This window comes from Amphibalanus amphitrite, unplaced genomic scaffold, assembly GCF_019059575.1.
Source record: "Amphibalanus amphitrite isolate SeventyFive unplaced genomic scaffold, NRLGWU_Aamphi_draft 000034F_arrow, whole genome shotgun sequence".
Lineage (NCBI taxonomy): Eukaryota > Metazoa > Arthropoda > Thecostraca > Balanomorpha > Balanidae > Amphibalanus > Amphibalanus amphitrite.
In genome coordinates, this window is record NW_024881530.1 from 1414653 (window position 1) to 1442522 (window position 27870).

Below are 27870 nucleotides of genomic sequence, written 5' to 3' on the forward strand. Positions count from 1 at the left end.
GTATTGCGGCGCAGTATGGCTTCAGGCGCTCACTAGTGCCGCCATCTATCGACAGGAATATCGTTACGGCGTGTACTGCGGTGCAGTATAACTTCAGGCGCTCACTAGTGCCGCCATCTATGGGCAGGAATATCATTACGGTATGTATTGCGGCGCAGTATGACTTCAGGCGCTCACTAGTGCCGCCATCTATGAGCAGGAATGTCATTGCGGCATGTATTGCGGCGCAGTATAACTTCAGGCGCTCACTAGTGCCGCCATCTATGGGCAGGAATATCATTACGGTATGTGCTGAGGTGCAGTATGACTTTAGGCGCTCACTAGTGCCGCCGTCACTGAACTCTGTATAATGGCCGCCACTCATGGATAGGAATATCATTACGGCGTGCTTTGTGGCGCAGCTATAACTCCATACCATGTCCATACCATCCCAAGCTAAAAACACCTGAATGGTAGAGCTACGCACAGTGCAATTTACAATCAAACTTCCGCATTGGTTATGGCTGTGACAGATTCTGAAGTATGGGTATGCATTGAAATATGAGGTATGGAAAACATTTCCAGAACCTCTTGTCGCCCACGGATCAGCTTCGCTTCATCGCAAAAAGTTTGTTGGAAACGTGAGGAAGCCTTAATGCACGGGTGTCATTTAGTGAAGCGGTGACAATCCACTTATCCCTGCTCATTGTCGTGCAATAAGAAACGTGCAAAAAAACTTGCTCCTATGCGCGGATAAATCCAGAACGGTGGACGATGTATTCACGATTACGGAGTGAAGTGTGTATCTACCAGTGAACTTAAGTGTACGAGTCGGTGATGCATGGTCACTTTATTGTTGCCTGTTGCGTCAATGAAGCGCAACAAGCTGATGCATGAAGAGAAACAAACATCATGCACTGGAGACGGACACAAAACCCTTGAGTTTCAGGCATTAAGCAGACTACATACAGAAGTAAAGATAAGCGCCGTTTTTTAGATCAATCGTCCTTTTATTGCCATTAACATCATGAAAACATCAGGATAGCGAGTCACGGAGTTAATCGCAACAAAGGGTTATGTGCAGTGCGCACAACGCAAAAACCATCCCTTAGGAAAATATGCTCCTCTTAACAGCCCTACAACAGATTTGCGAATGTATAAACAATCACAGCTTTGCGTTAGCAATATGCTAAGTCACAGCACATCACGAAGAGATGCTTTAGGCATGGACGACCACCTTCAACTGAGAAATATGTAGCTTGCGAAACAGCTCAACACACTACTGCATAAATATTAAGCCCGTCAATAGCGTGCTTCTAAAGGCATTATCTAAGACCCTTCCTCCCCATTGCTATAGCCCAAGATGCATAACATTCCAAAGAAGCAGATAACAAATCGACGGATCACAACAGATTGCTGTCATCAAACCAGTTAGCCACGCATCGCAATTCCCTACAAGAATGCAGCCATCGTCCTTAACCTTACTCGCCATCATTTCCACACACCGCACCCATCCGACTACCATTGTCGCTATCCACGTGCTAGACTAGTAAGAGAACCGCGCCCGTGGCGGATAACCCAGTTTATCCAGGTTCGGTTTACAAGCGAACGTGATCATAGCCGGCGGACCGCACATGAGGATCACTGTGTCATCTCCCGGCGGGGGGAGGTGCTCCGCGATCATCTCCGCCGACACGAAGCCGACGCTGTAGGGCCAGCCGTAGCCGGGACGGTCCACCGTGTACCAAACACGCAGTCGCTCGCGGTGAGCCGCCGCCAGGGCGTCCAGTTCGTCACGCAGAAGTATATCCGACTCGGTCTGGTTGGCGAAGAGAAGCCAGAGACGACTCTTGTCCTCCGGGTCTTTGAGAACCTGCCGGATGAGCTGTAGCATTGGGGTGATGCCCGTGCCGCCGGCTATCATACCAATGCGCGAGGCGCGGACGGTGACGGCCGGTGCCCGTCGCTCGGGACGGATGTGGAACGTGCTTGGTGCCGGGTAGGTGCACAGGCCGGCCGGGCCGCGCACGTCCACAGTGCCGCCGATCGGTAGTTCCTCAAGGTGCTGAGACATCTTGCCGCCGGCCGGAAACTTGGGGTGCGTGTCACGGAAGTAGACCTTGATCACGAGGTCGACGTAGCCCTTGTCGTCATCGCTGGAAACGGGCGTGTAGGGCCGCACCACCAGTTCGCCTTCCACGCGCGCTGAGAGGTACACGTGCTGACCCACCGGCAGACCCAGCACGTGATCCTGCGATGGCAGCGCAAACCGGAACCGACGGGTGTCTCCACTCAGCACCAACTTGTCAATCAGCCGTAGTGGGTACTTGACATTCGGATCCTCCAGCAGGCGTGGTGGGCCACGCTTCTTCCGTTTCCAGAGGAAGAGGCCGGCAGTGATCGCAGTGAGGACTGCCAATCCAATGCCGATCAGCACTGGTTTCAGTGTTGAACTGGAGCTATTGCCTGCCATATCTAGGAATGCAAAAGGTGTGTTGTCATTGGATGTATTTATAATTATCGAGTAGGATAATATTCCACCAATCACCCCATATCTATATGACTCACACAAGTTAAAAAGCAGAGAAAAACTAAATAGGATATTGAAAGGGATCAATATGGGGAAAACATAGTTGATCTAGGTACAACACTTCCTTCTCCCATCACCATGCTAATTGATTCGACACATCCTTAAATACACACTCAATAGCCAATGCGTTAAAGCAAATGCATTTCAGTACTTCTAACAAAACAGATGTCCAAATTATAATTAAAATACCAAACCAAAACAGTCATAAAACAAAGTCATTGGGATCAAGTAACTTGAACTATTCTAAAAGTATTCTAAGATATTCTCAATATTTTATATTCTTCATTTGGTTGGGCTTGAATTTTTTTGAAATGATGGTCAAGAATCTTGCAGCATCAACCGCTAAAACAAGCAACCACATCATACATCAAAACGAACGAAAATACGCGATAAAGTTTATCAAACTTGCCCTAACCTGCAAGCGCTGCAACCCGCACACAATTGTTGTCAAACACAGCTTTGGATTGAAATTTGGTAGCCTGGTAATAAAGTTTTCCTTCCTCAACTCAAAGTTTTTGGGGAAAAGAAAGAAAGTGATTTTGGCTAAGCCTTAATTAATAGGATTTAATTAGAAAATTAGACAAATGAAATATTTTTGAAGCAATTAAAAAGACAATGATCATCGTTCAAAAAACTTCAATTGTTTTATTGGAGGCAAGCATATTTTTGAAATATTTTCTTGCTGAAGTTTTTCCTTTTTCTGTCTGGGTAACGGCAGTTCTGGCGCAGCAGGGACTTTTGCAGTGCTGCCATTTTGTCTGTGTGGTGATATGCTGTAAAATTATTTTCCTCTGAAAAATCTGATAAATTAATTTCAGCCATCGTGTGGGTAGAAATCAGGGTTGATTTAAGTGTCAAACTCCCTTAGGTATGAATAGCTATAATTCCAATATAAATTGGACGTTTTTTCTATGTGCATGACGTTGGTCATCCACAACTGCTCCTGACCATTTTCCTAAGTTGAAGTGTTTCAATTAAGCTTTTTGCCACTTAATCAACAGGGCCTCAAAGATGATACATGATAGTGTTTGTGATAATTAAAATTTAATTTCCCTTAGACCTTTGGCCTTGATTTTGTTTTCATTCATTAATACTGATGAGGAATGATAAAGCCCTAATGTTATGGCCTGTTCCGCAGACCTAAATACAAATAAGATGTTGTGACTTGTGGACTTGGATTGTGGTAGGTAATTCTGAGCTTAATGCATCTCTTTGGATTCTTCTCATAAATATTTCATACTAACTAACTTACTTTTAAATCCTGTCTTGCAGGAGTGAGCAGCAATGTCATTCCTCCAGACCTCAGCATTGACTCACCAGCAGAAGGTGAAGAGCCTCTACAAGAGGGGGCTTCGACTCCTTGAGATGTACCTCCACCACAGGTGAGTTGCTGTGATGCATCCCATGTATTGGTTGCTGATGAAGGGCTTATGGCTGCCTTAGGTGAGTTGGCTATTTTGATGTTTTGTGGATAGATTCTCATTTTGCATCAAGTGTTTCAGTGCTTATAGAAATAAATTGTCTTATAAGAAATAATTGCAAGTCAGACCTGTTTCAAAGTTCTACACATTGAGGTCTGAGCCTATGGCTTGTATTTGTCAGTCTTGTAACTAATTCCAGTGGCTTGTAAGCTGTAAATCTCTATACTTCCAAAATCATCAAGCTGCAAGCTGGGAAAAGGTGTTAAATGGAGCCAGGTCTGGACATCTCCTGTGCTCCAAAAGCTGACCACAGAGGGATCCCGTCAATACGGCAGTTGTTGAAAGCTGCTACCACCCACAGACTTGATATTCAGACCAGAGTGTCATCCTGTGTCATCCAGGGTTGTGGTGATGAGCCAGGTACCTATATGAATCATCACTAAAGTTGGTGAATCTGTCGCTCCAGAATGCTTATTATCTGTTTGTATATAGCTAATTCTGGAATTCCAACTGCACAGCCAGGGGCCCAGAGCCCAGAGGTTTGGACCTTGAGCCAATATTTGCTCTAACTACGGCAAATCTGTAATCAAATTTCGGAAAAAATCCACACTTTCCAAGCTAACAACTCCTCGTTCACACTTCATTAACAGATAGCGACATTGCACTGTCAATGATTTGTCTGTCCTTGGATGCATTTCGCGTGCATTCTATACCTGTTAACACTTGTAATGAGATGGTAATGTTTCTTTGAGCTGTTTTATTACGGTTACGTATCGTTTTCTTCGCAGGCATCATTTCCGGTACAACGCTGTGCTGCTGAGAGCAGAGTTTGACCAGCACAAGAACGAGCGTGACATGATCAAGGTCAAAAAGCTGATGGAGGATGCTGAGTACCAGCTCTGGAGTAACCAGCACTACCAGCCCAAACAGTGTATGTACGACTTGTTTGGTAGAAGAGAAATGTTTAATTTTTCATCGTGAGCTCTGCGATGCCTTAGATCTTTTTCGATGGACATACGAGTATTTGATTCAACACGCATGGATATTTTTTCTCCATTCTAAGCTTACTTTATCGTCCTTCTTCCGGTATAAGACAATGTTTGCTTTCTTAGGTGTATTTCTAAAAGATATAAAATTAAAAAATAAAGATGAGCGTGTATATTTAGTTCTAATTTCCATAAAACGCATTCGCGTGCTTATATTATAGTGCATGCTCTTTTTGTCGTCTATTTTTTGCTAGCTGTTGGCGCGGACGGACCTATCCTACAATCCCTTTTCCCTGCCTTAAAGGAAATAGTTCACTTTCACGAAATTATTTTTTTTGCAATGGATTTGTGATTTTTTATGTTCAAAATGATCAGCAAAGAAAATAAAACCTTTTTACAACAAAAGATTATTTTCTATATTTTTGATATAGGAAGAACTTTTCAGTTTCTGTAAGGCACACGCGATCCAGTATGAAAAGAGCATGGGTCCCGAAAATTCTTCAGAAACTGAAAATTATCGCGGCCACCGGCATTTGGGCGATCTGCTCGTGCTTTTGTTACTGGAGCGCCTCACTGGAGCGAATTTCTGTAGAGTTCTCGTAGATAATTTCTCTAGTTTCTGAAGAATTTTCGGGACCCATGCTCGTTTCATACTGGATGCGAATATATGCAAGGCACACATCCTCAACGCAAGACACATTTTTCGGGACGAGAAATAGAATATCTTTGCCTAGGGTGATCGTTGGGCTGTAAAAGCTCCTGATTTATGCTCGTCTCAGCCCAAGCTACGGAACTGCTATTCCAGTTCAAAACCCATGTTAAAATGTGAACTATTTCCTTTAAGATCTGTATTGCATTATCCAATGATCCACTAGCCGCTCGCCCCTGCCGTCCTTCTTTGCCCGGTGTGACCATGAATTGTCCGTGTGTTCGGCAGTCCCCGACTCACCGGGCGGCGTGGCGCACGGCCGCGTCGTGGTGCCTCCCGACTGGGTGCTCGACTACTGGCACCCGCTCGAGAAGGCCATGTACCCCGAGTACTTCGCCAGGCGCGAGGAGCGCAAGGCCGAGTACGTCAAATGGTGGAACTCACAGTACGGAGAGCCGGAGCCGGCCGGTGACAAGGCGCACTGAGCGGCCGCAGCGCCATCCGACGGCAGGTCCCGGAACTGACGGTTCCGACTGTTGTCGGTAGAGAAATTTGTCGGGAGAACGGCGTTGTGTGATGTATAATGTGAATATGTCGCGCTGGCTGGGAGCATTCTTGGCAGGATACTGTGGGCGTTAGGATCATGCTTGTGAATCGTTTCCATTGAAGATCTATAAACGATTTCACAATCATGCTGTGTCAAGAGGCAGACTGCTTCTGCTGAAGCAATATGTAAATAAATGGTCACGGAGGATATTAATTTGTTTGTGATGAGCGTGTTTGTGGCATCTGCACCATATCCTATAGGATGACAAACGAAAGCCAAGCTAGATCTGATCAAACCGTAATTTCTGAAGAGCTCTCGGCTAGGTGCAATTAGTGCGAAGCAAGCAATCGAGGAAAAGCTGAACTCAGTTGGCTCAGTTTTTGCTCTTTGGTAGGCCTGGATATTTATTTGTTTATGTGCAATATAGGGGCTTTGCTAGAAGGCATGAGACTTGTTATTTTCCTAACCCATTGTCTGGTCCAAAGGGGGAGGCCGGAGGGGCCAGGGGGCATTGCCACTTCCGTAGGGCTTTCTGGATCCGGCATTCGGCAATGTTCCAGCCTCAAGTAAAATGGGCAATATTTGTGAAGAGCTGAAAAACTTCAACAGAGCCAGCAAATATGCAGATTGCATAAGCCGGCTTTCCGTTCGCTTGGCTAGCCCAAAACACCAAGATTCCTTTACTACTCTACGCAAAATACCTTTGCCTTGATGACGTAATAAACCACTGACCGGACGACTGCAAATAATTGATGATCCTTGATTCCGGACACCGCAAGAAAGTTTCGGGCGCGGGGTGGTTGAAAAGTTTGCACTATTTATCGGATAAGGCTCAGTCTGGCTTGAAGGTATGCTTCCTTCACTTTGAGTCAGTCACTTAGTTTCGTTTTATCGGGCAAAGAGCATGGTCGTCCTTCTCTCCTAGGCCCTGGAATGCTAAAAACCGTGGGATTGACCGCGCCGTTTTTGTCTCACAATGTGTAAGCATATCCAAAATAAAAATCGGCGTCGTATTTGTTGATCGATGGATTGTTTTAGCTTTTGAACTTTTTGAAAAATTGAAATTGGGACTTTTTAATGATGCGATTGTTTTGGAATTATTACCAGATGCCTTTTTGCTTTTGATTAAATTTATGTAGGCACAAGTTCTTTGCACAAATATTCGCCATCGTGAGCGGGGGCCTAGTCCCTGCTTACCTCCCCCAGTAGTAATTTCCCTGCATCCTATCATTTTGATTTCAGGTCACTAGGTCTACATCTACATCACTAGTTCTACATTGACATCACTAGGTGTATGCAAGCTCAGTTGGGCAAACTAGACTTTTGGAATCAAAATATGGAGGCATCAATATTTTGATTCTGGTGGGAGGAGCCATGACCAAATATGGGCATGGAATCAATTTTTTGATTCATTTTGGTACACTTTTGACTTCAAATGTATCGTTACGGTTGAAAAAAGGCCCATGACGGTGAGATTTTTCTTTAAAAAGGTAGAAAAATGTGGTAGATTTGCAAAAAGTGTTACCTCAAAACTAAGAAATTGTCCCTTTGGCCTTGTGAATGGGAAGAAGACAGAGCCACTGTCCATCACGTAAAAGCTGTTTTGGGGAAATCACACTGTATGTTATTTTTGTATCATGAATCGCATACTAAACAATCAGTGTTTGTGTAAAATGGCAAAATGAAATTTTCAAACCCCTAATTATCATTGTTGTAGTGCTTTTATATTTATTATATGGTTTTTACCTGCTGGTTTAGTTTTTGCATTCTTGACATGTAAAAAATGTGAATTGTTATCAAATGTAGTGAAGATAAAGTACAACAATGCTATAGGTATCTGTTCTGGTGCTGAGGATACCACTACATGAGAATAATAGCAAGATAAATGCTGTATTCCTGCAAGTTATTGTTGCCTATCTGTTAACATTACCTGTGAATCAAAATAATGATTAGCCAGCTGATGGGGAATCAATATTATGATTATCTGTTTAAAGTGAATAAATTCCTTGATTGCCTTTCACTACCTATAGAATTCAAATTGTTATGATAGGAGCAATATTATTTTGCTTAGGAGATAGTTCCAGCATTTCTGTTCAAGATCAGGCATGCTCCTTCTTGAAACACTCTCTTATTTTTATGTGATTGGTAAGTTAGAAATGGTCTGCATTTTTGCCAAAATATGGTCATAAAGAATCAATCTTTTGATGCCTCCATATTTTGATTCCAAAGGTCTAGTTTGCCCAACTGAGCTAGTCAGTAGTTACTAGGTACAGCTCATGGTAAATGACAAGTACAAAATCCTCTGAAAAGTGAAAAGCCATGGTTCAGAGTTAAACAAGCCTGTCTCCGATTGGTTGTTGACAATGGTGACTCCTTATTCTTCATATTTATACCAGTGTGCAATTTTTAAATTATAAATTTAGCTGTAATGTTTGAGCAGACGGATTGACAGAGCTGGAGCCCATGTTAAGCAGAGCTTGTTGCATAGACCCCAACTCTTACTGTCTGATCACGCAATTCCAGGCAACAGGAGAATTTAGATGCCAAAGTTTAACATGTCCTTCAAAGCCAGACATGGCCTGTTCCACTCAACTGACTTCAACTGGCTGCGGCTGCTCCCACCAACCGCTGACCATCCCCAGGAGTCAGGAGTCTCAAATATCGAGCGTCAGAACCGGAGCGTCTCGAACCCGGGCTCTCACTACCGGGAGCCCAATGCTCTACCAACTGAGCTACGGGACAGGCTCAATACTTAAGTTATTCAGAGTGCATTTAAATTTTGTTTTGATCAACAATGGTATTTGTTTTGTCAGAATTGCATTTGCTTTTGTGTGTTATGTGGAGCAGGGTGAAAGGGAAACATCCATTGAAGTGATTGATCTTCAGGCCTCAGGGTCCACCCCAGTTTGGGAGTTCATCACTCCCTTGTTATTGATTTATATATCATTGACATGCTTGTTGTTTCTCCATGTGATGATCAATTCTGTTTGTTCTCTTACTATCATCATGCCATCCCCAGGTCGTCATGCTGCCTGCCCAGGACCCCATCGCTCTGGTGGAGTGCGGTCCGCGCCCGGTCGGCCCGGACCGCGAGTCCGTCACGCCGCACAAACTGTCCCTTCTGGCGCTGGTCCAGCAGTACTCAGAGTCCCGCCAGCAGCTGGACGCCCCTCTGACGGCCCGCCAGCGGAAGGACACGTGTCTGCTGCTGCTGCAGCTGCTGCAGGGCCCCGAGCTGGACGGCGCCCGGCTGCTGGTGCAGCTGCGCCGCCGGCTGCCACCCGAGCAGCTGTCCGGGCTCTGCCGGCGGCTGCAGAGGCTGAGGGACGCCGGCGTGGAGGGGCTCTCCGAGCTGGTGGCTGGCGTGAAGCAGCTGATCGCCGAGGCCGGGCCGCGCCGGCTGGCCGTCTCCTGCAGCAGTGTAGTCGGTTTCTTCGTGCGGCGTATGGTGCTGGCCTTCACCCGCCTGCCGTTCCACGAGGTGACCAGGGTGTACGCCGAGTTCGCCGCCTACCACGCGGCCGGGCGGTTCCCGGACGGCGCCGAGGAGCCGCCGGTGCCGACGATGGCCGACTCGGCCGACTGTATGGACCTGGGAGATGTGTCGGACGCCGCCGTGGTGTCGATCGGTGGAGACGACGAGGAGCAGGCCGACGACAGGTGGGTGGCTCACGGAACTTTGGTCAATGTAGTATAAGAGTCTCTATGTTTGGCCGGTTTGTTTGCTACCTTTTTCAAGTGTAGGTATTGTTGAACTGATTTATTCTGTGATATGCTGATGGAGGTGACCTTTGACTTCCTATTTCTAGGTCTATCTCAAGTGAAGCCACGTTGATGATACGGCTGCCGGCCGCTTAAACAATAAATTGACGCTGTTTTAGTTTCGCTGATCGCTCTGCCTCCTCTCCCCAGCTGCTCCTGGGTCGGCCAGCGTCCGTCCCGTCGTCAAGCCGAACTACTCGTCTCCACGCAGATGGAACTTCTTCAAACCAACGAGCGGCGAGCTCTACCCCCGGCTCAGCTTCAGGAGGTGACCTCCCGGCTGCTGCGAGATAACCCCGACCTCGCCGAGGCGCACTTCCTCAGTTTCCTCAACTGCCTGCGCTCCAGTGAGCTGTGCGGCGCCGTGCATAGCCTCTACCACAGCTTTGACAGGATGGGTGCCGGCGGGGACGAGCCGTCCCGCGGCCTGCGGTACGCCGCGCTGAGCCTCGCCTCGCTACACGCGCGGTTCGGACACCGCGGTGCGGCGCTGGCGGCGCTTCGAGAGGCGGTTACAATGTCTCAGGACAGTAACGATAGTCGGTGTCTACAACAGGCGCTCACTTGGCTCTACAAACTCACTGATGACGAGGAGGCGAGGCAGAGACTCATGAGACACGCCATAGCCAAGAGTGGTGAGCTGGATCTACATGAGTTGGCCTCGCTGGGAGTGCAGAACTACACAGAGATGATGGCACGGCGCGGTGCCAAGCCAACAGAAGCGTTCGAACAGCTGGCCATTTCGGATCAGATCAACTGCCAGCACTCATTACCGGCTCTTCTGGCGTCAGCGTACTCTGTGCGCTCGGCACTGTGCTCACTGTACGGCCGTCCCGGACTGGCCCATCTCTGCAGCCAGCTTCTGCTCTGTATCGATACGAGCGGCTCGGGCCGGCACGGCGCACCCGTCTGTGGCGAGCCGGTGGCATTGGCCGCCGGTACCGTGGCGCGCCACCTGGCCGGACAGGGCGAGTACGCCAGGGCGGAGCAGGTGCTCTCCTGGGCGGCCGAGCAGTTCCCGCCGGCCGGCGCCGAGGCCCGGCTGGTGCGACAGCAATGGCTCGAGATGGAGGCCGAGCGCGCACTGCTGGCCGGGCGATGTGAGTCGGCCCAGGAAGCGGCCACCGCGCTGACCGCGCTGGACCCGGCCAGTGGCCGGCTGCGGCGCGCCCAGCTCCACCTACTGCGCGGCGAGCCGGCCGAGTGCGAGCAGCTGCTGGCCCAGCTGCTGGCCGCGCAGCCGCCGCCGGTGCCGGAGCGGCTGGTGCAGCTGCTGCTGCTGCGGGCCGAGCTGCGCGCCGCCAGCGCCGACTACGCGGGCGCTGCCGAGCCGCTGCTGGCGGCGCTGGCCGAGTGTCAGCGGCGGCGGCTGCGCGGCGCTCGCTGCTCGGTGCTACTGCGGCTGGCGGCCGTTCAGCTGCAGCTGGGACTCCGCGGGCCCGCCGCCCAGCTGGCAGAGAAGCTGGCCCTCCCGCTGCTCACTCACGGCTCTCTCCACGAGCGGGCGCGGCTCTACCTGCTGCGGGCCCGCTGTCTGTTGGCAGAGGAGCCGCCGCGCCGGCGAGACGCACTCCCTCTACTAGAAGAAGCCGCGCACCTGCTGACGCGGCTGCAGGCCTGGCTGCTGCTGAAGACCGTGTTCCACCTGAGGGCGGTCACCTTCCACGAGCTGGACGAGCGAGCCGAGCGGAACACAGCGGCGTCTCAGTATAGGCAGCTGATGGCGCAGCACCCCACTCTGGATGGGGTGCACCTGATGAGGATTTCGTGACCTGAGGACGTGGGGACCTCGTGGACTCGTGGCTGCCTGATCCACACCAGTGATAACCTGATGAGGTGAGCTAACTGATGAGTGATGAGTGAGTAGCGCTATGCCTGTGATAAGCTTAGCGCGAGTGTTATTTTGAGGCAGGCCAGAAGGGGCGGACTTCGTCAATGCTAATGTGCGTTATACAATGAAAATGTTTTCTGACGCCTGAGGAACAGTGTGTTGTCACTCAATTCAGAATAAATGGGACTGCACACTGCACTGTGCACAGTGACAAATCATGCTGTCTTTAAATATGATGCTTAGGTAATGGGAAGTGAAGGTAAATGAAGAAATGGAGGGAAATGAGCCGAGCAATTGAAATGAACTGGCGCAGACAGGCCACCATGTTCCAACAGAGATGAGGTGGGGCTTGATGAATGATGGATCGGTGTCCACCAAACGTCCCACACGTTTCCTCAACCCTGCCTTCTTGATTGAGTGCTCTACACCTCGGTGTACATAGTAACACAGTCCTGTTCAACAGACTTCACAGGGTCGATGGAAGAAGCACGATCCTGGGATCCTGGGTCTCCCTATTGTCGCTGTACTGTCGAGGCCTACCGCCTTCGTCCACTGACCCTTTGACCTGGCCTGCGCGCCCGTCCTGACCTCTGCTGACCTTTGGCGTCACCTGGTGCCTCTCACGGCACTGGCTGCCCGGGGTCAGGGCGGCCCCTTCAGGATCCGCCGACTGTGCGCGTTGGATGATGGAAATTCGTACCGATGCTCCGGAGGAGCCAGGAAAGAAAAGCACACGCGCTAGCATTGTTACAATAAGTTTTCGTTTACCCGAACTTTTCAACAAGACGCAAGCCTGGGGTGTCTGGTTCGGTAGTCGGATCTCTAGTCAGAATGCATTATACCCACGTGTGTTCGTTGTTTTAATTGGACTGTTCATTGAAAAGCGTCACTGGAAATAATGAGCTGTGCGGCCGCGGACATCCTGTGGAGAGAGGAGCGCGTTTCGTTGAATCATGACTTGTTCTGCAATAACCGGCGACGTCTGTGTCTTATAGATCGCGCACTAACTCAGTAAAATGGCCACCTCTAACTGCGAAACACAGCTTCATTGCAGATAAATCGAATTGCCGAAACAGATAAACTAACTGGGTGGCGGCGGACGTGGCTTGGCCCGCTCCAAACTCGGCCAGAGCAGTTGTGATTTAGGACGGAACAGTGCCGACTCTGTGCTCTAATCCGCTTATTCGGTTAATGAAGACTATGTTCCAGAGAGCTATGTATGGCCGTGGCACTAAATCGCCTTGTCTGCACGGTTGCATACGAATTTACGATTTCGCAGTCAGTCAAAATGGTGCGACCAAGCTTCAGCTCCACAGTGTCTGTCAAATGAATTCAGCTAAGGCCAAACTTGCACTCGCTCTTTCTTTATGTGACTCATCAGTCAGTATTCTGTAAAGACCCTTTACCGAACCATCGCAGAATGTTCACCAGGAAAAGTGTGTATGTAGCCTTCCGACGCTTTCTTGGTCAATCGGAATTCTCCACAATAACGTTTTACTCTCCAAATAACAAGCCTCACGTTGCGTTTCTTATTTTGTCACCAGAACTGTAACGGTTCGGGCTGGCCGACTGCCACTTATCTGCAGGTATGTGGCCGATATGTCATGATACGCTGATGACCCGATCAAGTCATCAGCAGCCTCCAATACCGTGATCGACTTAGGCCACGCGCGCCACGGTCAGGTCGCAGCGGCGCCTGTCGGCCTGACACCACCGCGTGGGAACCCCGCGACCCTCGATAGGACCGACAAATGCAACGGTTTGACACCCTTGATGAAGAGGTAGCGCGACGCTCCATCGAAGCTGAAACATGACACCCGATTAACAACAGCGCTGATGTCAGGCGTGTGTCTTTGATCTCGCCACATGCATAGCTCAGTGTCAACCTCCCGAGGTTTCTCTGGCCATCGTATGCCACTTCACCATTGCGTGTCGGGTGATCCATTGACACCGTGAAATTGGTGCCGGGCCGCCGTCTTATTCATGGCCTTTGATAACACAGTGTGCATCGTACGTCTCTCCGGAGCCGGCCGAGTCTGGACTCTCGGAGAGAGATAGTCTGTGACCGGCACGGCACCCTCTGCTGGTGTGACATTGCCGCCTCAGAGGTCAGCACGCCGTGGGAACGTCGGGTGGTGCCGCACGCGTACCGATAGCAACGAGAGAGGTCGGTAATGGCACATTCGTATGCTCGGCGTCGACATGCGGCGCACGCGGCCGATACAGCGACTTGGTAACGGCGGCGCCGTCTGAGTGTGAAGTATACGAGTAAATGCTGCACTTTGCTACTTTCAACAGACGAACGTAATTACCGTCTAAGTTGGACGTTTGCAGTATCAGTCAATTGGATATGATTTTCACACTTAGTAACTGAGTCGCCATGGACTGCCATACCATGCAATGTATACGAAAAAAGACTGATAAAGCACAGTCGATGTATTTGCCTTGAGGCTTCGTCGGCCCTCGAACACGCACTTCACTGTTGAACAAGGTATCCCAACACATACAACGGTAGCGGCACAAACTCACTCACACACTTCGCACTCCGCACCACAGCAAACTCGTACACACTCGCCGCTCTCAGCACCACATCCACGCACTCTCTCCTCTCTCAATGGAATGGTTTTATTATAATAAACGACCGTTGATGTCCTCACTAATGCAGCGTCCCATCAGTCAGTCGATGTGATAAATATCAGGAAGCGTAGCAACCCAATTGCTTTCTCTCCTCCGTCGATCGCCTTTAGCAGGCACTTCCTGGATTGGCGAGCGGGCCGCAGCCCGGGCGCCGTAACAACATGGCAAACACACGCGATCTACAGACACACACTCGCATCATGGGGCGTCGCGAGCACACCCGATCCCGGCGCGCTTTACACTACTAGCTGTACATGGCCGGCGACCCATTTGGCGCCGCCCGCGGGTCGCGGCACTGGCACGGTTCAGATGCCCGCGGATTCGTTGTCGCGGCGCGGGCCGGGCGGGGCTGGCCCGGCCCGGCCGCCGGCCTGCGCCCGCTGAGTATTATGCAGTAACGACTGGCAGGGCACCGGGCGGCGCGGGCACATCGATACGGACGACGCAACACAACAGGAGACGGCCACCGCTCTGCGGGACGGACTCGACTGAAACGAGCCCCGCGCGGCCCGACCGCCCCACACCCCTGCTTGTCACACCGGCTCGCCGCGGCCTAGCTAAACACAATCGGAAACTTTGTCCCTCACAATGCCTGGCGACCACAGCGCCGCGCAGCGGCGTCCGGCGAAACTAACCACCCAACGCCGTCGGCGCGCACGCCGGGGTCATTGAGCAGAATTAGTGAGCACTCAAACAGGGTTTAACTGTAACAATAATACTGTGAGCCGTCGCCGCAGCACAAACAACAATCTACCAAAAATAGCCGAGCTGGCCGGGCGGATCCCGGCGGCGCGGTCGACATAATATCATACTGCGATGAGACTGTACAGTGGCGGGCGGCGGCAGGCGCCGATGGCACACGGGGCAGGCGGCACGCGCGGCCTCCTGGCTCGGCTCAGGTCAGGTCAGACTGGCGCTCTGCGCGCGGCAGAGACGGGCGCAGGCCGCTACTTTTTGTCCAGCTCCTTGTGTTTGGCGTCCAGCCCGGGTGAACCGAGGTGGATGTGAGCACCCGACGGGAACGTCTTGTCCAGGTACTTCAGAGACTCATTCAGGTAGTTCTGTGGGGACAGACACAAACACGTTAGCATAATGATGTCGACAACGATGAAATACCTAATGTAAGCAATGCACTGCAACCATGTCGCAATTCACAATGCGTTCAACCAAATTGTTCCCTTGAGCATAAATGCTGGCGTAACACGGCCCAGGCCATCTTGTAGATCATACTGAAGTACTTATTGATGACGACAATAACGCTACTCACACTAATCCTCAGCAAACAGCGCCATCACGCATATCTGAGTTAGCATAGCCAAGGGGCTAGAACAGATCCTATCTTCATCAGAACAAAGCCGAGTATATCTTTGTCCACAGTCACGCATGCTCAGCTAGACTACAGCTACTGGTTCCTGCCACGAGCAGACCACAGCCAGTTGCCTCAAACTTTGCGTTCATATCCTTAGCTCCCTTGCTCTTCCGCACGGCAGTGTTTTCAGTCAAAGACTGCCCGCAAAGTTCCCGACCATCACCCCAGAACCCGACAATCCGCACAACCATTGCCTCTTCCAACAAGTCCGACCAGTCTACAGAACCATGAGCTCTTCCACTACCACCGACCCTTCCTCAAAACACAGTCTCGAGCCACCGTAGGCTCGTATCTCAACAGCACATCCCTCCCTTCTGTTCACTTCTGTCCTCTCCGCGCCGCTCAGCCCCAGTTCTCACCTGGATGGCGGTGAGCGCCGCCACGATGGCCGGACTGCCGAAGCCGTGTGTGACCAGCGAGAAGTGCGTCAGGTGCCGCTGGATCTGCGGGTCCAGGATGATCTGCGGCCGCGTGTTACACAGCGGCGACCGGTCCTGGTTCAGCAGGTCCATCAGCTCCTTTGTGATCTCTCTGAGGGCGAGAAGAGGTTGAGGTGTTAGCAAGGCAGTGGTGTCAGCAAGGCAGAAAGACAAATGCTGAATCGGCTATGAAGATGTTTATGAAGTGTGCGGAGAGGATAGTCTCTGACCGTAGGAACATGTGAGGGAATATTCGTTGTTGCATGGTTCAATAAAAATGTCAATCCTTTTCAGGTAAATTGCATAATGTTTTAAAGACTCTGTGGAAATGTAATGAATGCTTCAGGAGCTGAGATCTGAATCCCGAGAGATCCTGAACAGCGTCATAGTTCCGTCTCCGTGGTTAGGACGTCGGATACAATGAGTCATCCACGAGTTACATGATCATATCATTATGGCCAGAACTCCCATCGTTTAGTGAGTCACCCGCTGACGAAGGTGATCCGTGGTGCAAGGTAATGCCAATTTACATAGCACTGACTCACTAAACGGGGCAGATTCAAAGAATGTCGAGTAAAGAGGGCAAGTCACGATAATGTAGAATTTAATCCAGAAAGGAGAAGACGGCAGCCATTTCGGCTGCTAAGAGAGTAGATGGGCAGGCTTTGAAAGCCCTCATTGGGAGTTTAAACGATACAGGATAGGACCGCTGTAGACCAATCGCGGTCCGGTGCGATCGAGCGTGGTACTTTTCAATAACCACCTCATGACTTTCTCCGAAGCGGCGATAACCCTTCCAATAAAGCCGGCACCACGCGGCCCGGCGGCCCTGAGCGCCGTAACCCCGGCACCGGGCAGCCATCGACGGCGCACAAACCCAATTAGCACGTTGGCTCATTTGACCGCGGACGGGTTACGGATGACGTGCCGACTGGCGGTAACATGGGCTATTACCGGCACACAACTGGTAATCACAGTCCAGGAGAGCGGCGGCGGCGGCTGCGGCGCGTCCAGAGACGGCCTGCACCGCGGCAGGTGCAGAGGTGCTCCGCGCACGCGAGAGACGCACTATCCTCCGGGCTCGTCACTCATACCGACCAGCAATAGCGTACTTCATTGCTGGGAGAAGAGAAAGCAGCCTGCCCATGAGCCATCTGAGATTCCCTCACGTAGAGGACCAGACTGTCCATGTCCGGTATCCCCCCGCATCGCGGCGGCCAGCGCGGAACGCGACGGCGGACGGCTGCCGGTTAGATAAGGCACCGACACAAATTTCAAAATTCCTCCACGGTTCCAGCGACCAACAGCGCTCCACTCTCGAGACAAATCACCTCCACGTGCGATCGTGTCGTTCCATTTGGACGCGCGCCTCTCGGCCGCCACAGCCACTCCCGCGAGTCAGGAGAAACTCAGATCGACACGTTTAAAACACGGCCACGCGTTCATATCAGCTCTGAGAGGTTCCCCATCACGGGCGCCCCGGGTCGCGGCGCCGTGGAAACCCCGCTCCGGCCGGCGCAGAGAGCCGTTTTCTCGATATCGATTTATCAAAACCCGGCCGGTCCCTCTCGAACTCGGGTGGCAGGTTCTTGGGAGCACAACACGGACGGGAGTGGTGTGACACAGACGATCGGACGGTCTGGCGGCGGTTCGGGAGCAGGTGTGACACGGGACGCGCAAAAAACGACCGGCGACGGGACGTTTTTTGCCCTTTCTGGACTTTTACTATTCGGCAGCGTCGGGTTTGTCGAGCGGCACCTGACGACAGCCCGCCCCGGTCAGATGTGACTGGCGTTCAAAGACGCACACCTGCCGTCCCGCGCCCCTTTCCTTCTCTTCTTGCGTCTCAGTGGTTCTCTGAACCAGCCCAGACAGGTGACAGCGTCTCAGAGCTCGTCTAACCGGCCGCCGACGACACTGCTGCCCCCATCACTCACACGGAGCGGACAACACCAGAGATAAGTCCGTTCTCTTGTCCGCCGCCGGCCGCGGGGCCACTCTCTCATCCACCATCGATTCGAGCCGCCGCCGGCCGGGGCGTCATCGGCGGCGTCATCGGGTTCGACGACAGCGGCACTCGGGCCGCCACGCCGGTGGTCGGATGCCGCCATCGGCTCGTGATCGATGGCGCTTCTAATGCCGGCTCTTAGTCCGACGCGCGCCGCTTAGCCGGGCGACAGCTGACGTGATGCGCACTGGACCACGCCCGGATCAAGTGACCGGGCGTCGGCCGATCGTAGGTCCGTACATACATCGGGCCTCGCCAGCAGCTCAACGTTATCAGACAGAGGAACTCACATATCGACCTCTCCCGATCACTTGCAGCGTGCCGCATCGGCTTAACTTGGCCCACGCTTAGTTCCATTGATACATCTTCTGATACGAAATGCTAGTGCTTTTTTACTCGCATTCATCCACGATTGATCGTTCGACACGCCCCACTCCCAGGTGACATCCCACACCCACTGGGAACCGCCGCTCCTTAGAGCTTGTTACAGCTCACAGCCTAGGCGAGCTTCAGCTGCGAGCTATCCACTCGAGCAAGCAGACCTCTCGTCAGACACGCCATCTGGGCCTCTGCGGCTTCCCTTTCGTCGGCAGCGGAGCGACGCCGCCACTGCCGCTGGCTCTCGGCCACTTGGGCCACGGACAGAGCCGCACGCGCCGGTGCACGTGACTCGTCGACGCCGCCGACGCAGCCTCCGACGGCGCCTCCATCTCGGCAGACGCCGTCACCGCCGATGGCAAGAGAACTTCGGCTGATTGTCGAAAGTTGGTAGACTTATGATTTGTTATCAGGATTTCGTGTTTCGCTACCAACTATGCAGATTATAAGCCCCGGGTGTATTGTTTGTTGGCTACCGACATTCTGTTTCCCACCACTCCATTGCTCGGTTAGCAGAGTTACCTGTGAACTACCCGCCGAGTTGTAAAGCCAGCCAAACACCGCCAGAGGACGAGCGAAGGCCGCCAACTGGCCCGGCCGTCGTTTTACGACACGAGCTCGAAGCTGGCATACGTTGGCGCGATTAGCACCCAGGCGCCGAGGTCGAGCGGAGCGGCACCGAGCCCCCGCCGAGACCATCTCGGCTCGGCTCGGCGGCGCGGCGCGCGCTGTCATTCTGCTCCGCGGTGGGTGATAACGCCGACCGATCCATATAGATCGCCGCACAGGGATTACACAAACAGCTAATGCACGGCGGCGCAGCGAGCCGCAGGCGTGACTCGAGCTCTCGACTGGGTCCTTTCCTGGCCCATCCGCACGCACCAGCCGAGTGCACCTCCAATCCTCAACAGCACAACCACGACCATCGGCGGTGGCGGCGACGCGAGGGCGGCGCGAGTTGTCACCATTCTTTCGCGTCATTAAGCGGAATGAGCTCCTTTGTCGCCGGCCCGTGATCGTCGGTCTCGGTGAAAAGGTTGCCATAGGTTCTCCGGCCAGGACCTACGCCGCCGACACACCGTCAATAAAAGGCAGACAATTTATCAGACATCTCTCGTGTCCATGTATCAATGCCCGTCATAAAAGCCAGCTTTAATCAAACCGGACAAAATAGCCTGGCCGAGCGCGTCTGTGGCCTTTTATGTTCGTCATTTTCCCCGGCCCGACGACACGGGGAGCGGCATTTTCGCCGCGCTGCGGCCACCGCGGCGCTCTCCGGAGAGGAGGTGCCGTTAGAGCGCGCCGCCATTAGGACGACGAGACGGCGCGCGGTGCGCTAATGACGCCGCCGGAGACGTGCAGCGGCGCACTGGCGGCGGAAGTCGGCGCAGATGCGGAACGGCGCGCGATCACCGCGTACCCACGGCGGTCGGGTCGGGGTGGAGGTGATGTCGCAAGGGTGGCTCGGCCGGACACTTCAGACGAATAGGACCGAAGAAAGCGAGGCAAAGAAACGATAGGAGGAGAGAATATGGTAGACCTTATACTTTATAGCGTACGGTAAAAGGAAGAGACGTTTACCTGGATAACTCCGATACAGAAATGTAAATGGGTAAATAAAAAACGACAACTTTGTATATAGAGGGACGTGCTACGCCCCTTTACATACCCTGGCATCAGCAGTCAGTGTGGGCGTTGGCGACAGCTGGAATTCGGTACTCACTTGGTGGCTTTGAGGAGCTCCCTCCGCTGGTATTGTTCGGCGGGGTTCGTGTGCTGCCGACACAGGTACTCTGCGATCTGGCGTGACGGGAACTCTGTCTCACACACGTAACCAAAGTCGCGCGCTAGGTGGATCGCCTCGCCTGGAAACAAACACAAACACACATTAGTACAGTGACCGGGGAGTCTTTGACAATCATGGCACATGATGACACGCTGAAATCTACAAAAATACGCGGCGAGCGTAGACACATAGCCATGGCGTCGACAGTGACAGAGATCAGACAGAAATCAGTCGGCGCAGCGTCACTAATGCACACACAGCAGGCCGCGCGGGCGCCCGGCCGGACCGCCCGGTTATGCCACACAATAAGGCCGGGCATCACGATAAAGATGCAGGCACACATGAATAATGCAGCACACAGGCTAGCAGTGACCTCAGTCAGTCTGATAAGATGGGCGCATGGAACCGAACCCGACATCATCTCTGTTCGATTGCCACGCAGCACAGTGCCACACCTAGCATTGGCACGTGCTCAATCACACGCAGCAGACACCTGTATCGTATCGCTGAGCCGCGCGCAGCGTGCTCAGACCGAGTTTGAAGTGATATCGGGGAGGAGGGTCCCGGCTGGGCGGTGCCGGCCCGCGCGTCAGTTGCACCTGCCCAGGTCAGCGGTCGATTAGGGCGACCAGGGAATACCAGATCATTGGTCTGACCTCAACGGGTGCGGGGCCGGGTGCCGAGGTCAGCCGTCCTCGGCATGACTAGCATCATCATCAATTTGTGGACCCCTCTCCCAGTCTACCCCATCCTCGACAGTCGCGTATGATGTGTTCCCATTGTAGGCGCTTGCGCAGCACGGCCAGCCAGCACCGATGCCGGCCGCCGGCTGCGCGGTCGCATATCAGACCTAATGACGCACACAAACTAATGATGACCACATGAGAAGGCATTCGCTCGCCAACCGTTAGAATAATAAATACCCCCCCCCCCCTCAGGAGAAAGTCCTCCGTCTCCCTACCGTCGGCTGCGGAAGGGGGGGGGGGGGGTCGAGGACAGCGTGCCTACCGGTGCGTGACACGCTCCCCCGTGGTGTAACCGCGTGTCGCTCGTTATCTAATTGGGCGGTGTCGATGGCGGTGCGGTTGGCTGCACATCGCGCCGCCATCGACGCCCATGCTGCTCGCGATAGGGCGTGCACGTGTCAGATCTGACCCGGTCACTCAATGAGGAGACGGCGGCAGCGCCGTCCTGCCCGTCATGGTTTGGACACGAAACAACCTTCCAAGCCTTCATACAGCAGACCCCGAACCAGCAGGAGCTCGCACAATGTCTCCTGCAAACCTGCACCGTCGTGTTGTACAGGCGACGGCGCAGTTGTCTATCTGACGCAACTCAACTGATGATCGCTAATTACATATAGTCGCATACGGACTGACGATTGACGATGATATGGGATTCGGAAAGAAAGGTGCTCATCGCCCACTGTATACGAACCGGTCGGACCCACTCGATTCGACAGTTTGCGTTGCGACAGCGGGTGCCAGACTGCCCACCGCAGTCCGGCGCCGATGGCGTCACGGTCCCCGTCATTACCGACCGCGTCATCCGTCATCATAGTCGGCACCGGCGTCATCAGGCGTCATCAGGGCGGCCGCCAGCCGCACAAGGCAGCAGTGGGCGGCGAGTCGCCATCCGGCCACCAGGGCTGCCCGGACAACAGTGCCCATTCGGCGGAAAGCGGAAACACGAAAGTGGTGTAATGTAGCCAGAAGTGGGTGATCAGGCGATTCTGTGGCGCTTGAACGGCGCACTGTTTGATCAGGGCAAGCAAACAGACGCGAAACGGGACGGACAGCTCTGGAAATAGAATAGGTGCTCTGATGTATGGAAGAAGATATGAGGAAAAGTTGGCAAAATTGATGCGCGCCTACAAGCACGTTATTAGGCTGCTTAGCCAAACAAACGCAGTATAACAATGGAATAAAACGAGTCTATTCATAACGAACCGTGCTTTCGTGGGCGCTGTAAAACTCGCCGGCCAATTTCGCCCACACTGTCACACCGCCCGACCACCTAAATCGGCCAGCGTACATACAGCCGTGAACAATATCAAATTAGCATAATTACAGGTGTGCGGTGGCCGTGGTGTCGCTCCGCGTCCGCCCCCGCCCCAGCCCGAGCGGCGGCGGCGGCGGCGGAGCGGCGGTGCGTCCGTGCGTGGGAACGGGAGGAGGGGAGCGAGCGGACCCGCCTGCCACCTGCCACCGCGCCGCCTCCCCTCGCGATCCCCCTTCGGACTCCTCCCCTGCACACATTCCTCAGGTGCACGATTAAACGGGAGTGAGGGGAGAGAGAGAGAGAGAGAACGAGGAGAGCCAGACGACTCACCCCGCCGTCCGGCCGGAGAGCAAGATACGGCAATCGTCAAATGGAAAGGAAATCCGCCTACAGCGCCAGCCAATAACGGCGGATTGGTTAAGCCTCAGATCGAAATACCGTTGATTGATCGTCAGAGATCCGAGTCTCGTGGACTATTGACGAACGATTCTGTGGAACTACTCAACCAAATACAGGGAACACATCAATGCTGACCAAATCCATCCACAGCCCCGTGGAGCCGCACCCTCTCTACTGAGCGGTAACGGGTCGGCACAGGTCGCCGGTGAAGGCTGCAGCCCGCAGCTCAGCCGGCGCCGCCCCACGGCGCGGACCGGTGCGGCCGCCGCGCTGTCTGCTGCACCGGGCACACCCACAAACCATCGCGGCCGCCCAGCCCCGGCGCGTAAATCAACCGCGCCGCACCCGTCGCCGTGCCGCCGCCCTCCCCTCTCCGTCCGACCCGGGCCGGTCACTCCAGCGATACTATCTTAGCGAGTCTGGTAGTCCCGGTCGGTATCCTGCCCCGTGTCCGGCCCGGCGCCCCGGTATCGTGCTCGCCACCGTGTCACACATCACCGTGCACACCTCCGCACGGCCCGGCAGCGGTCACCGCCGCCGCCGCCGCCGGCGCCGGCCCACGCTGTTTGTTTATTGCGCTTTTAGCGCACGCTGATTAGCGAGATTAAGATGTCGTCTGGTTCTGTTGGCGGATAGGGGAGAGTGGGGTAATTTGGCCGCTTTTTTTAGAAAACGATGTAACTTAAAACTGACGACACATTTCTGCATTTTCTCAACGCTGGCAGGTGTCGCATTCATTTTACTTTACTGTACAGTGAACTTGAAATGATAGAGTAATTACTTATACTGAAATTGTGACGCATTACAAAGGTCTGCAAGGCGGCCAAATTGCCCCACTAGCAGGGTTATTTGGCCGGGGGTGTGGGGCAATTTGGCCGGTGTTAGTTTGCGGTCGGGATTTTCTGTTATATTGCGAGTCAGCTTCAGATTCAGCAATGACGCGTGTCCTAGGACGCATTTACCACATTTTGGAGGTTGACTCAGCCGTCACAGGGGTCAAAATAGCCAAATTAGCGGCTCTAGATGCGAAGACAGTTTTTTACGAATAACTTTTGAAGTAATCAAGCTAGGCCAAAACTTCGAGTACCATCGTAATTCTCGCGTCATTCCGCATCGAAACATATATGTGTTGACCTCGAGAAGTCAAGGTCAAAGGTTGACCTCAGGTCACGTTACCTCAGGTCGCTTGACCTCAAGGTCACGTGATTTCAAGGTCATCATGCATATCATTCGATGCGCCTTGGCGAGCTGAACAGAATGAGACCATTTGTGCGGCTGTACCATTTTTATGTAAGGATTTATTAGCAAAAAACGTTTGGTAACCTTTGATGACGTCATATGCTCTTGCAGTTGACCAATCGGAAGTAAGGCATCAAAGTAGTCAAAGTTGGTCATGAATCATGTCATTTATGGTACAATTGACCATGAAAACTCGGCCGTCCCAGCATAGTGACCATGAGCGCACCGGCCAAGTTGCCCCGCTAGTCCCGGCCAAATTACCCCATATGTAGAGGTTTGTAGCGGCCGGCAGCTGCTGCCACCTAGCGGCACGGCCCGGAAGTTGTCGGCGCGCGCCGGCGCGGCCGGCGCGGCAGGCAGTCGGCTGGCGGGCCGCGAGCCGAGAGGACGGGGACGCGGGGCTGCCGATGTGTGTGTACATAGTATTGTGTGAAAGTGAAAATACAGAAGAAACGTTACAAATTGGCGCGGTCGGTAGGACGCCACGACCGAAAAACCGGAGCTGGTGAGCCAGAATCACGGTAAGGTAGCTGCGACCGGCATTTTGATCGATGTTTTCGGCGGAATAGGATATCGTGTAGTGTAAATATTACGGTCGGTTTTTGTCAGTTTGAGGGAGAAATGGATCCCAGGTTGATTTTTATGTCAAAGGCTAAACCCTTTACCGGTGCAAATGGGCAGGAATGGCGCCGCTGGCTGAACCGTTTCGAGGCACAAACTGTTACCTGGTCTGCCGCGGAACGTCTGCAGTGTTTGCCGGCCCTGCTGGAAGATGGGGCTCTGGACCTATATGCGTCGTTGTCGGCGGCTGCCCAGGCCGATTATGCACAGGTTGTCGAGGCGCTGAGTGTGCGTTACGGCTCTGAGGTTGGTCCACTGCAGGCACAGGCGGAACTGGCACGCGCGATGCAGACACCTGGGGAGACAGTAGCCGATTTTGCCGATCGTATCCGTCATCTGGGACGCGCCGCGTATCCAGACGAGGGCGTGGGAGACGCCCCGGTCGAGTTCCATTTGACGAGCCGTTTTCTGTGCGGACTGCGTAACGAGCAGCTTCAGAGTCAGCTGTGCAGCAAAAATCTGAAAACGCTGTCAGCTGCAATTTCTGCAGCCCGAGAGCTGCAGACACGTCACGATGCGATGCTGGCAGTCCGGCAATCGGCTGCGGCGGCGGCTGGCGCCGTTGCAGTGGCGGCTCCTGCTGCTAACTCACAGGAGGGCGCAGTCGCGGGTCCCGTGACGGCGCTGCCGCGCGGTCGGGAAGTGGTATCAGTCGCCGGTGACTTACCTGCCGCGGGACGAGGCGGCGATGAGACGGAGACGGATCGGGTGCGGGCGCTGGAGCGCCGCATGATGGAAATGCAGCAAATGCTGCACGAGCTCGACACGTCTGGCCACCACGGCGGGCAGCTGGGGGGCAGACAGTCTAGTCAGCTCGCCTATGATCAGTCAGCGGTGGCTCTAACGACAGCCGCGACCCCGGTCAACCTGCGCTGTTATAACTGCGGCCAGATCGGTCACACGCGGCGCGCGTGTACGGTGCAGGGAACCGCAGGTAGAGGCCGCCAGTCCACCGAAAACGTAGGCCGTTGCTTTGGATGCGGTGAGGCTGGGCACATGGTGCGTAACTGCCCGCGCTCGGCTCGGCAGTCTGCTACACCACAGAGACTTCCGTTCTGTCTCGGCTGCGGTAGGGACGGGCATTGGCTGGCGGACTGCCGCATGCTCCCAGTCCCGATGGACCAGCGGTCGCATACCGGACCAGTCCAAAGCAGCCGTCACGAGCCCCAGTACACCGGTCAGGAAAACTGATGGCGGCCGGTGCTGAGGGACAAGCATCGGCCCGGCGTCCATCAGGGTCCCAGATCACGGCGTCGGTGGTCGAGGTGCAGTTGGGAACACGGCGAGTCTGGGCCCTGGTGGATTCCGGGGCGGACTTCACGATGATTCGCGATGGTCTGCAGGAGCATGTCCAGCGGGAGCTGGGGTGTCGGCTAACGACGCCATCCCAGACGGCACGAGGGGCGGGCGGTGAGCCGCTTCACATCACGGGGGTTGTTCAAGACCTGACAATCGAAATCCAGGGAAAGACATTCGCTACTCCCAGCGCGGCAGTGGTCAAGGGACTGATGTACGAGCTGGTCCTGGGGCGTGATTTTTGCTGCCGTCATGGCACTGTTATCGATGACGAGGCGGGAGTGATCAGACTGGCCGGGATGTCAATTCGTCTGCCTCCGTACAGCGCCATTCGACCCAGTCGGGCGAGAGTTCTGTTGGCCGCCACGACGGTGGTGCCGGCGCGGTCAGTCATCGTCGTCAGAGCTTCTGTGGTACCAGTCAACGGGAAGGTGAGTAACCCGTGTGCGCTGCAGGGAGTGATCGAGCCCAGTCACACGGCGCTGAGGGAGGACCTCCTGATTCCGAGGGAGGTGGTGACTGTGGATGGTAATGGCACTGTTCCGATACAGCTGACTAATGTCGGTTCCCACGAGGCCAGATTTCTTAAGGGCAGCGATATCGGGACGCTGTACACGATTCTGCCGGGAGGTGACAACGAATTCGATCTGAGTGAGGATGATGGTCTTCACGCCGGCGCTGTCACCGGTGGCGGGTCGCCGCGGGGCAGCGACGGCGACCAAGGCGATGATGATGATGTTCCGGCACCAGTCACAGCAGTCGACGTGGACGGCTCCGACATGTCTGAGGATGGCAAGTCCCGGCTAAGAAGCCTGGTGTCGGAGTACCGGGACATATTCAGTCGGCACCCAGGAGACATTGGACGCACCCACTTGGTGCAGCATCGGATTGACACAGGCGATGCCACTCCGATCCGGCAGCCGGCCCGCAGGATACCGACGTCAATACGAGACCAAGTGGAGCTGCAGAAGGAGCAGATGCTGAGGGACGGGGTGATAGAGGAGAGCACCAGTCCATGGTGTTCCCCCGTCGTCCTGGTGCGGAAGAAGGACGGCTCTTTTCGCTTCTGTGTAGACATGAGGGCGGTGAATGGAGTCACGAAAGGAGTGGCATACCCTCTCCCTCGAGTTGATGACGCGTTGGACTCAATGGCCGGTGCGCAATGGTTCACCACCCTGGATATGGCCGCTGGTTATTGGCAGGTTGGCATGAGCCCGGAAGACAGAGAGAAGACGGCCTTCACGACGGGACGGGGTCTGCAACAGTTCCGCGTGATGCCGTTCGGCCTAAAAAACGCCAGTGCGACGTTTCAGCGCCTAATGGAGCTGGTGCTGGCAGGGCTAGATACGAAAACGTGTCTAGTTTACCTGGATGATGTCGTTCTATTCAACAGAACTGAGAGCGAACACCTGGATACACTGGAGGAGGTCTTCGGGCGGATCCGGCGTGCAGGCCTCAAGCTGAAGCCAAGCAAGTGTCACCTAGCCAAGAAGGAGGTGACATTCCTCGGCCATCAGGTGTCGGAGGAGGGCATCCGTCCCGACCTAAGGAACGTCGAGAAAGTGCTCACATGGCCGGCCCCAGTAACCGATGATGAAATGAAAAGTTTCCTCGGCTTGTGCGGTTATTACGCAAAATTTATCGAAAACTACGCTGAGGTCAGCCGGCCTCTGAGGAGCGCTGCACTGTCTCCGGGGCGATTGGACTGGACAGCCGAGATGACTCACGCCTTCAACCAACTCAAAAGTGTGCTGGCGTCACCTCCGGTACTGTCGCTGCCGTCGTTCAAAGGGACATTCGTGCTGTATACCGATGCCTGCAATGGCTCTGTGGGATCAGTACTGGCAGAGCGGGTCGGTGAGACCGAACGGGTCGTTGCGTACGACAGCAAGGCGCTGACGAAGTCCCAAATGAAATGGCCGACCTATGATAAGGAGCTGTGGGCCATAGTG

The 27870-nt window shown here is 53.8% G+C and overlaps 4 protein-coding genes across 18 annotated transcripts in view; 2 read left to right on the plus strand and 2 right to left on the minus strand.

Moving 5' to 3' along the window:
• Positions 1-968: 968 nt before the first annotated feature.
• Positions 969-7185, minus strand: LOC122369354 (NADH-cytochrome b5 reductase 3-like). 6 transcript variants are annotated; one of them, XM_043344057.1, is made up of 2 exons: positions 7164-7185; positions 969-2454 (listed from the first exon to the last, which is right to left on the minus strand). In XM_043344057.1, exon 2 carries the CDS (start codon positions 2450-2452, stop codon positions 1526-1528), a length of 927 nt encoding a protein of 308 aa, XP_043199992.1. In that variant the 5' UTR covers positions 2453-2454; positions 7164-7185; the 3' UTR covers positions 969-1525. The 6 variants fall into 6 exon arrangements, with proteins under 6 accessions (XP_043199992.1, XP_043199974.1, XP_043199984.1 ...); XM_043344039.1 differs by lacking the exon at positions 7164-7185 and adding an exon at positions 2985-3039; XM_043344049.1 differs by lacking the exon at positions 7164-7185 and adding an exon at positions 2995-3010 and having other exon boundaries at positions 969-2456.
• On the plus strand, positions 3298-6381 carry LOC122369380 (NADH dehydrogenase [ubiquinone] 1 beta subcomplex subunit 9-like). Of its 2 annotated transcripts, none has more exons than XM_043344089.1 (4): positions 3298-3437; positions 3842-3951; positions 4779-4921; positions 5914-6381. In XM_043344089.1, exons 2-4 carry the CDS (start codon positions 3854-3856, stop codon positions 6108-6110), a joined length of 438 nt encoding a protein of 145 aa, XP_043200024.1. In that variant the 5' UTR covers positions 3298-3437; positions 3842-3853; the 3' UTR covers positions 6111-6381. The 2 variants fall into 2 exon arrangements, with proteins under 2 accessions (XP_043200024.1, XP_043200033.1); XM_043344098.1 differs by having other exon boundaries at positions 3315-3394.
• On the plus strand, positions 6933-11983 carry LOC122369339 (anaphase-promoting complex subunit 5-like). Of its 3 annotated transcripts, none has more exons than XM_043344009.1 (3): positions 6933-7020; positions 9192-9832; positions 10085-11983. In XM_043344009.1, the coding sequence occupies exons 2-3, from the start codon at positions 9198-9200 to the stop codon at positions 11703-11705; spliced, it is 2256 nt and encodes a 751-aa protein (XP_043199944.1). In that variant the 5' UTR covers positions 6933-7020; positions 9192-9197; the 3' UTR covers positions 11706-11983. The 3 variants fall into 3 exon arrangements, with proteins under 3 accessions (XP_043199944.1, XP_043199963.1, XP_043199953.1); XM_043344028.1 differs by lacking the exon at positions 6933-7020 and adding an exon at positions 7063-7152; XM_043344018.1 differs by lacking the exon at positions 6933-7020 and having other exon boundaries at positions 8839-9832.
• Positions 11984-14186: 2203 nt separating this feature from the next.
• Positions 14187-27870, minus strand: part of LOC122370373 (transcription factor AP-2-epsilon-like) — a 105498-nt gene continuing 91814 nt past the window's right edge. For all 7 annotated transcript variants that reach the window (XM_043345940.1, XM_043345915.1, XM_043345933.1 and 4 more), the window contains exons 7-9: positions 20300-20441; positions 16131-16302; positions 14187-15463 (exon numbers count right to left, since the gene is read on the minus strand). In XM_043345940.1, coding sequence (XP_043201875.1) covers positions 15350-15463; positions 16131-16302; positions 20300-20441 — 428 coding nt within the window. In that variant the 3' untranslated portion in view covers positions 14187-15349. The remainder of the gene's footprint in view (positions 15464-16130; positions 16303-20299; positions 20442-27870) is intronic.

Excerpts from the sequence above, each read along its gene's own strand:
- LOC122369354 (XM_043344057.1), bottom strand. The coding sequence starts at position 2,452 with ATGGCAGGCAATAGCTCCAGTTCAACACTGAAACCAGTGCTGATCGGC.
- LOC122369380 (XM_043344089.1), top strand. The coding sequence starts at position 3,854 with ATGTCATTCCTCCAGACCTCAGCATTGACTCACCAGCAGAAGGTGAAG. Across the intron at positions 3,952-4,778 it reads GAGATGTACCTCCACCACAG|GCATCATTTCCGGTACAACG; the intron begins GTGAGTTGCTGT and ends TTTTCTTCGCAG. Across the intron at positions 4,922-5,913 it reads GCACTACCAGCCCAAACAGT|TCCCCGACTCACCGGGCGGC; the intron begins GTATGTACGACT and ends TGTGTTCGGCAG.
- LOC122369339 (XM_043344009.1), top strand. The coding sequence starts at position 9,198 with ATGCTGCCTGCCCAGGACCCCATCGCTCTGGTGGAGTGCGGTCCGCGC. Across the intron at positions 9,833-10,084 it reads GAGGAGCAGGCCGACGACAG|CTGCTCCTGGGTCGGCCAGC; the intron begins GTGGGTGGCTCA and ends TCCTCTCCCCAG.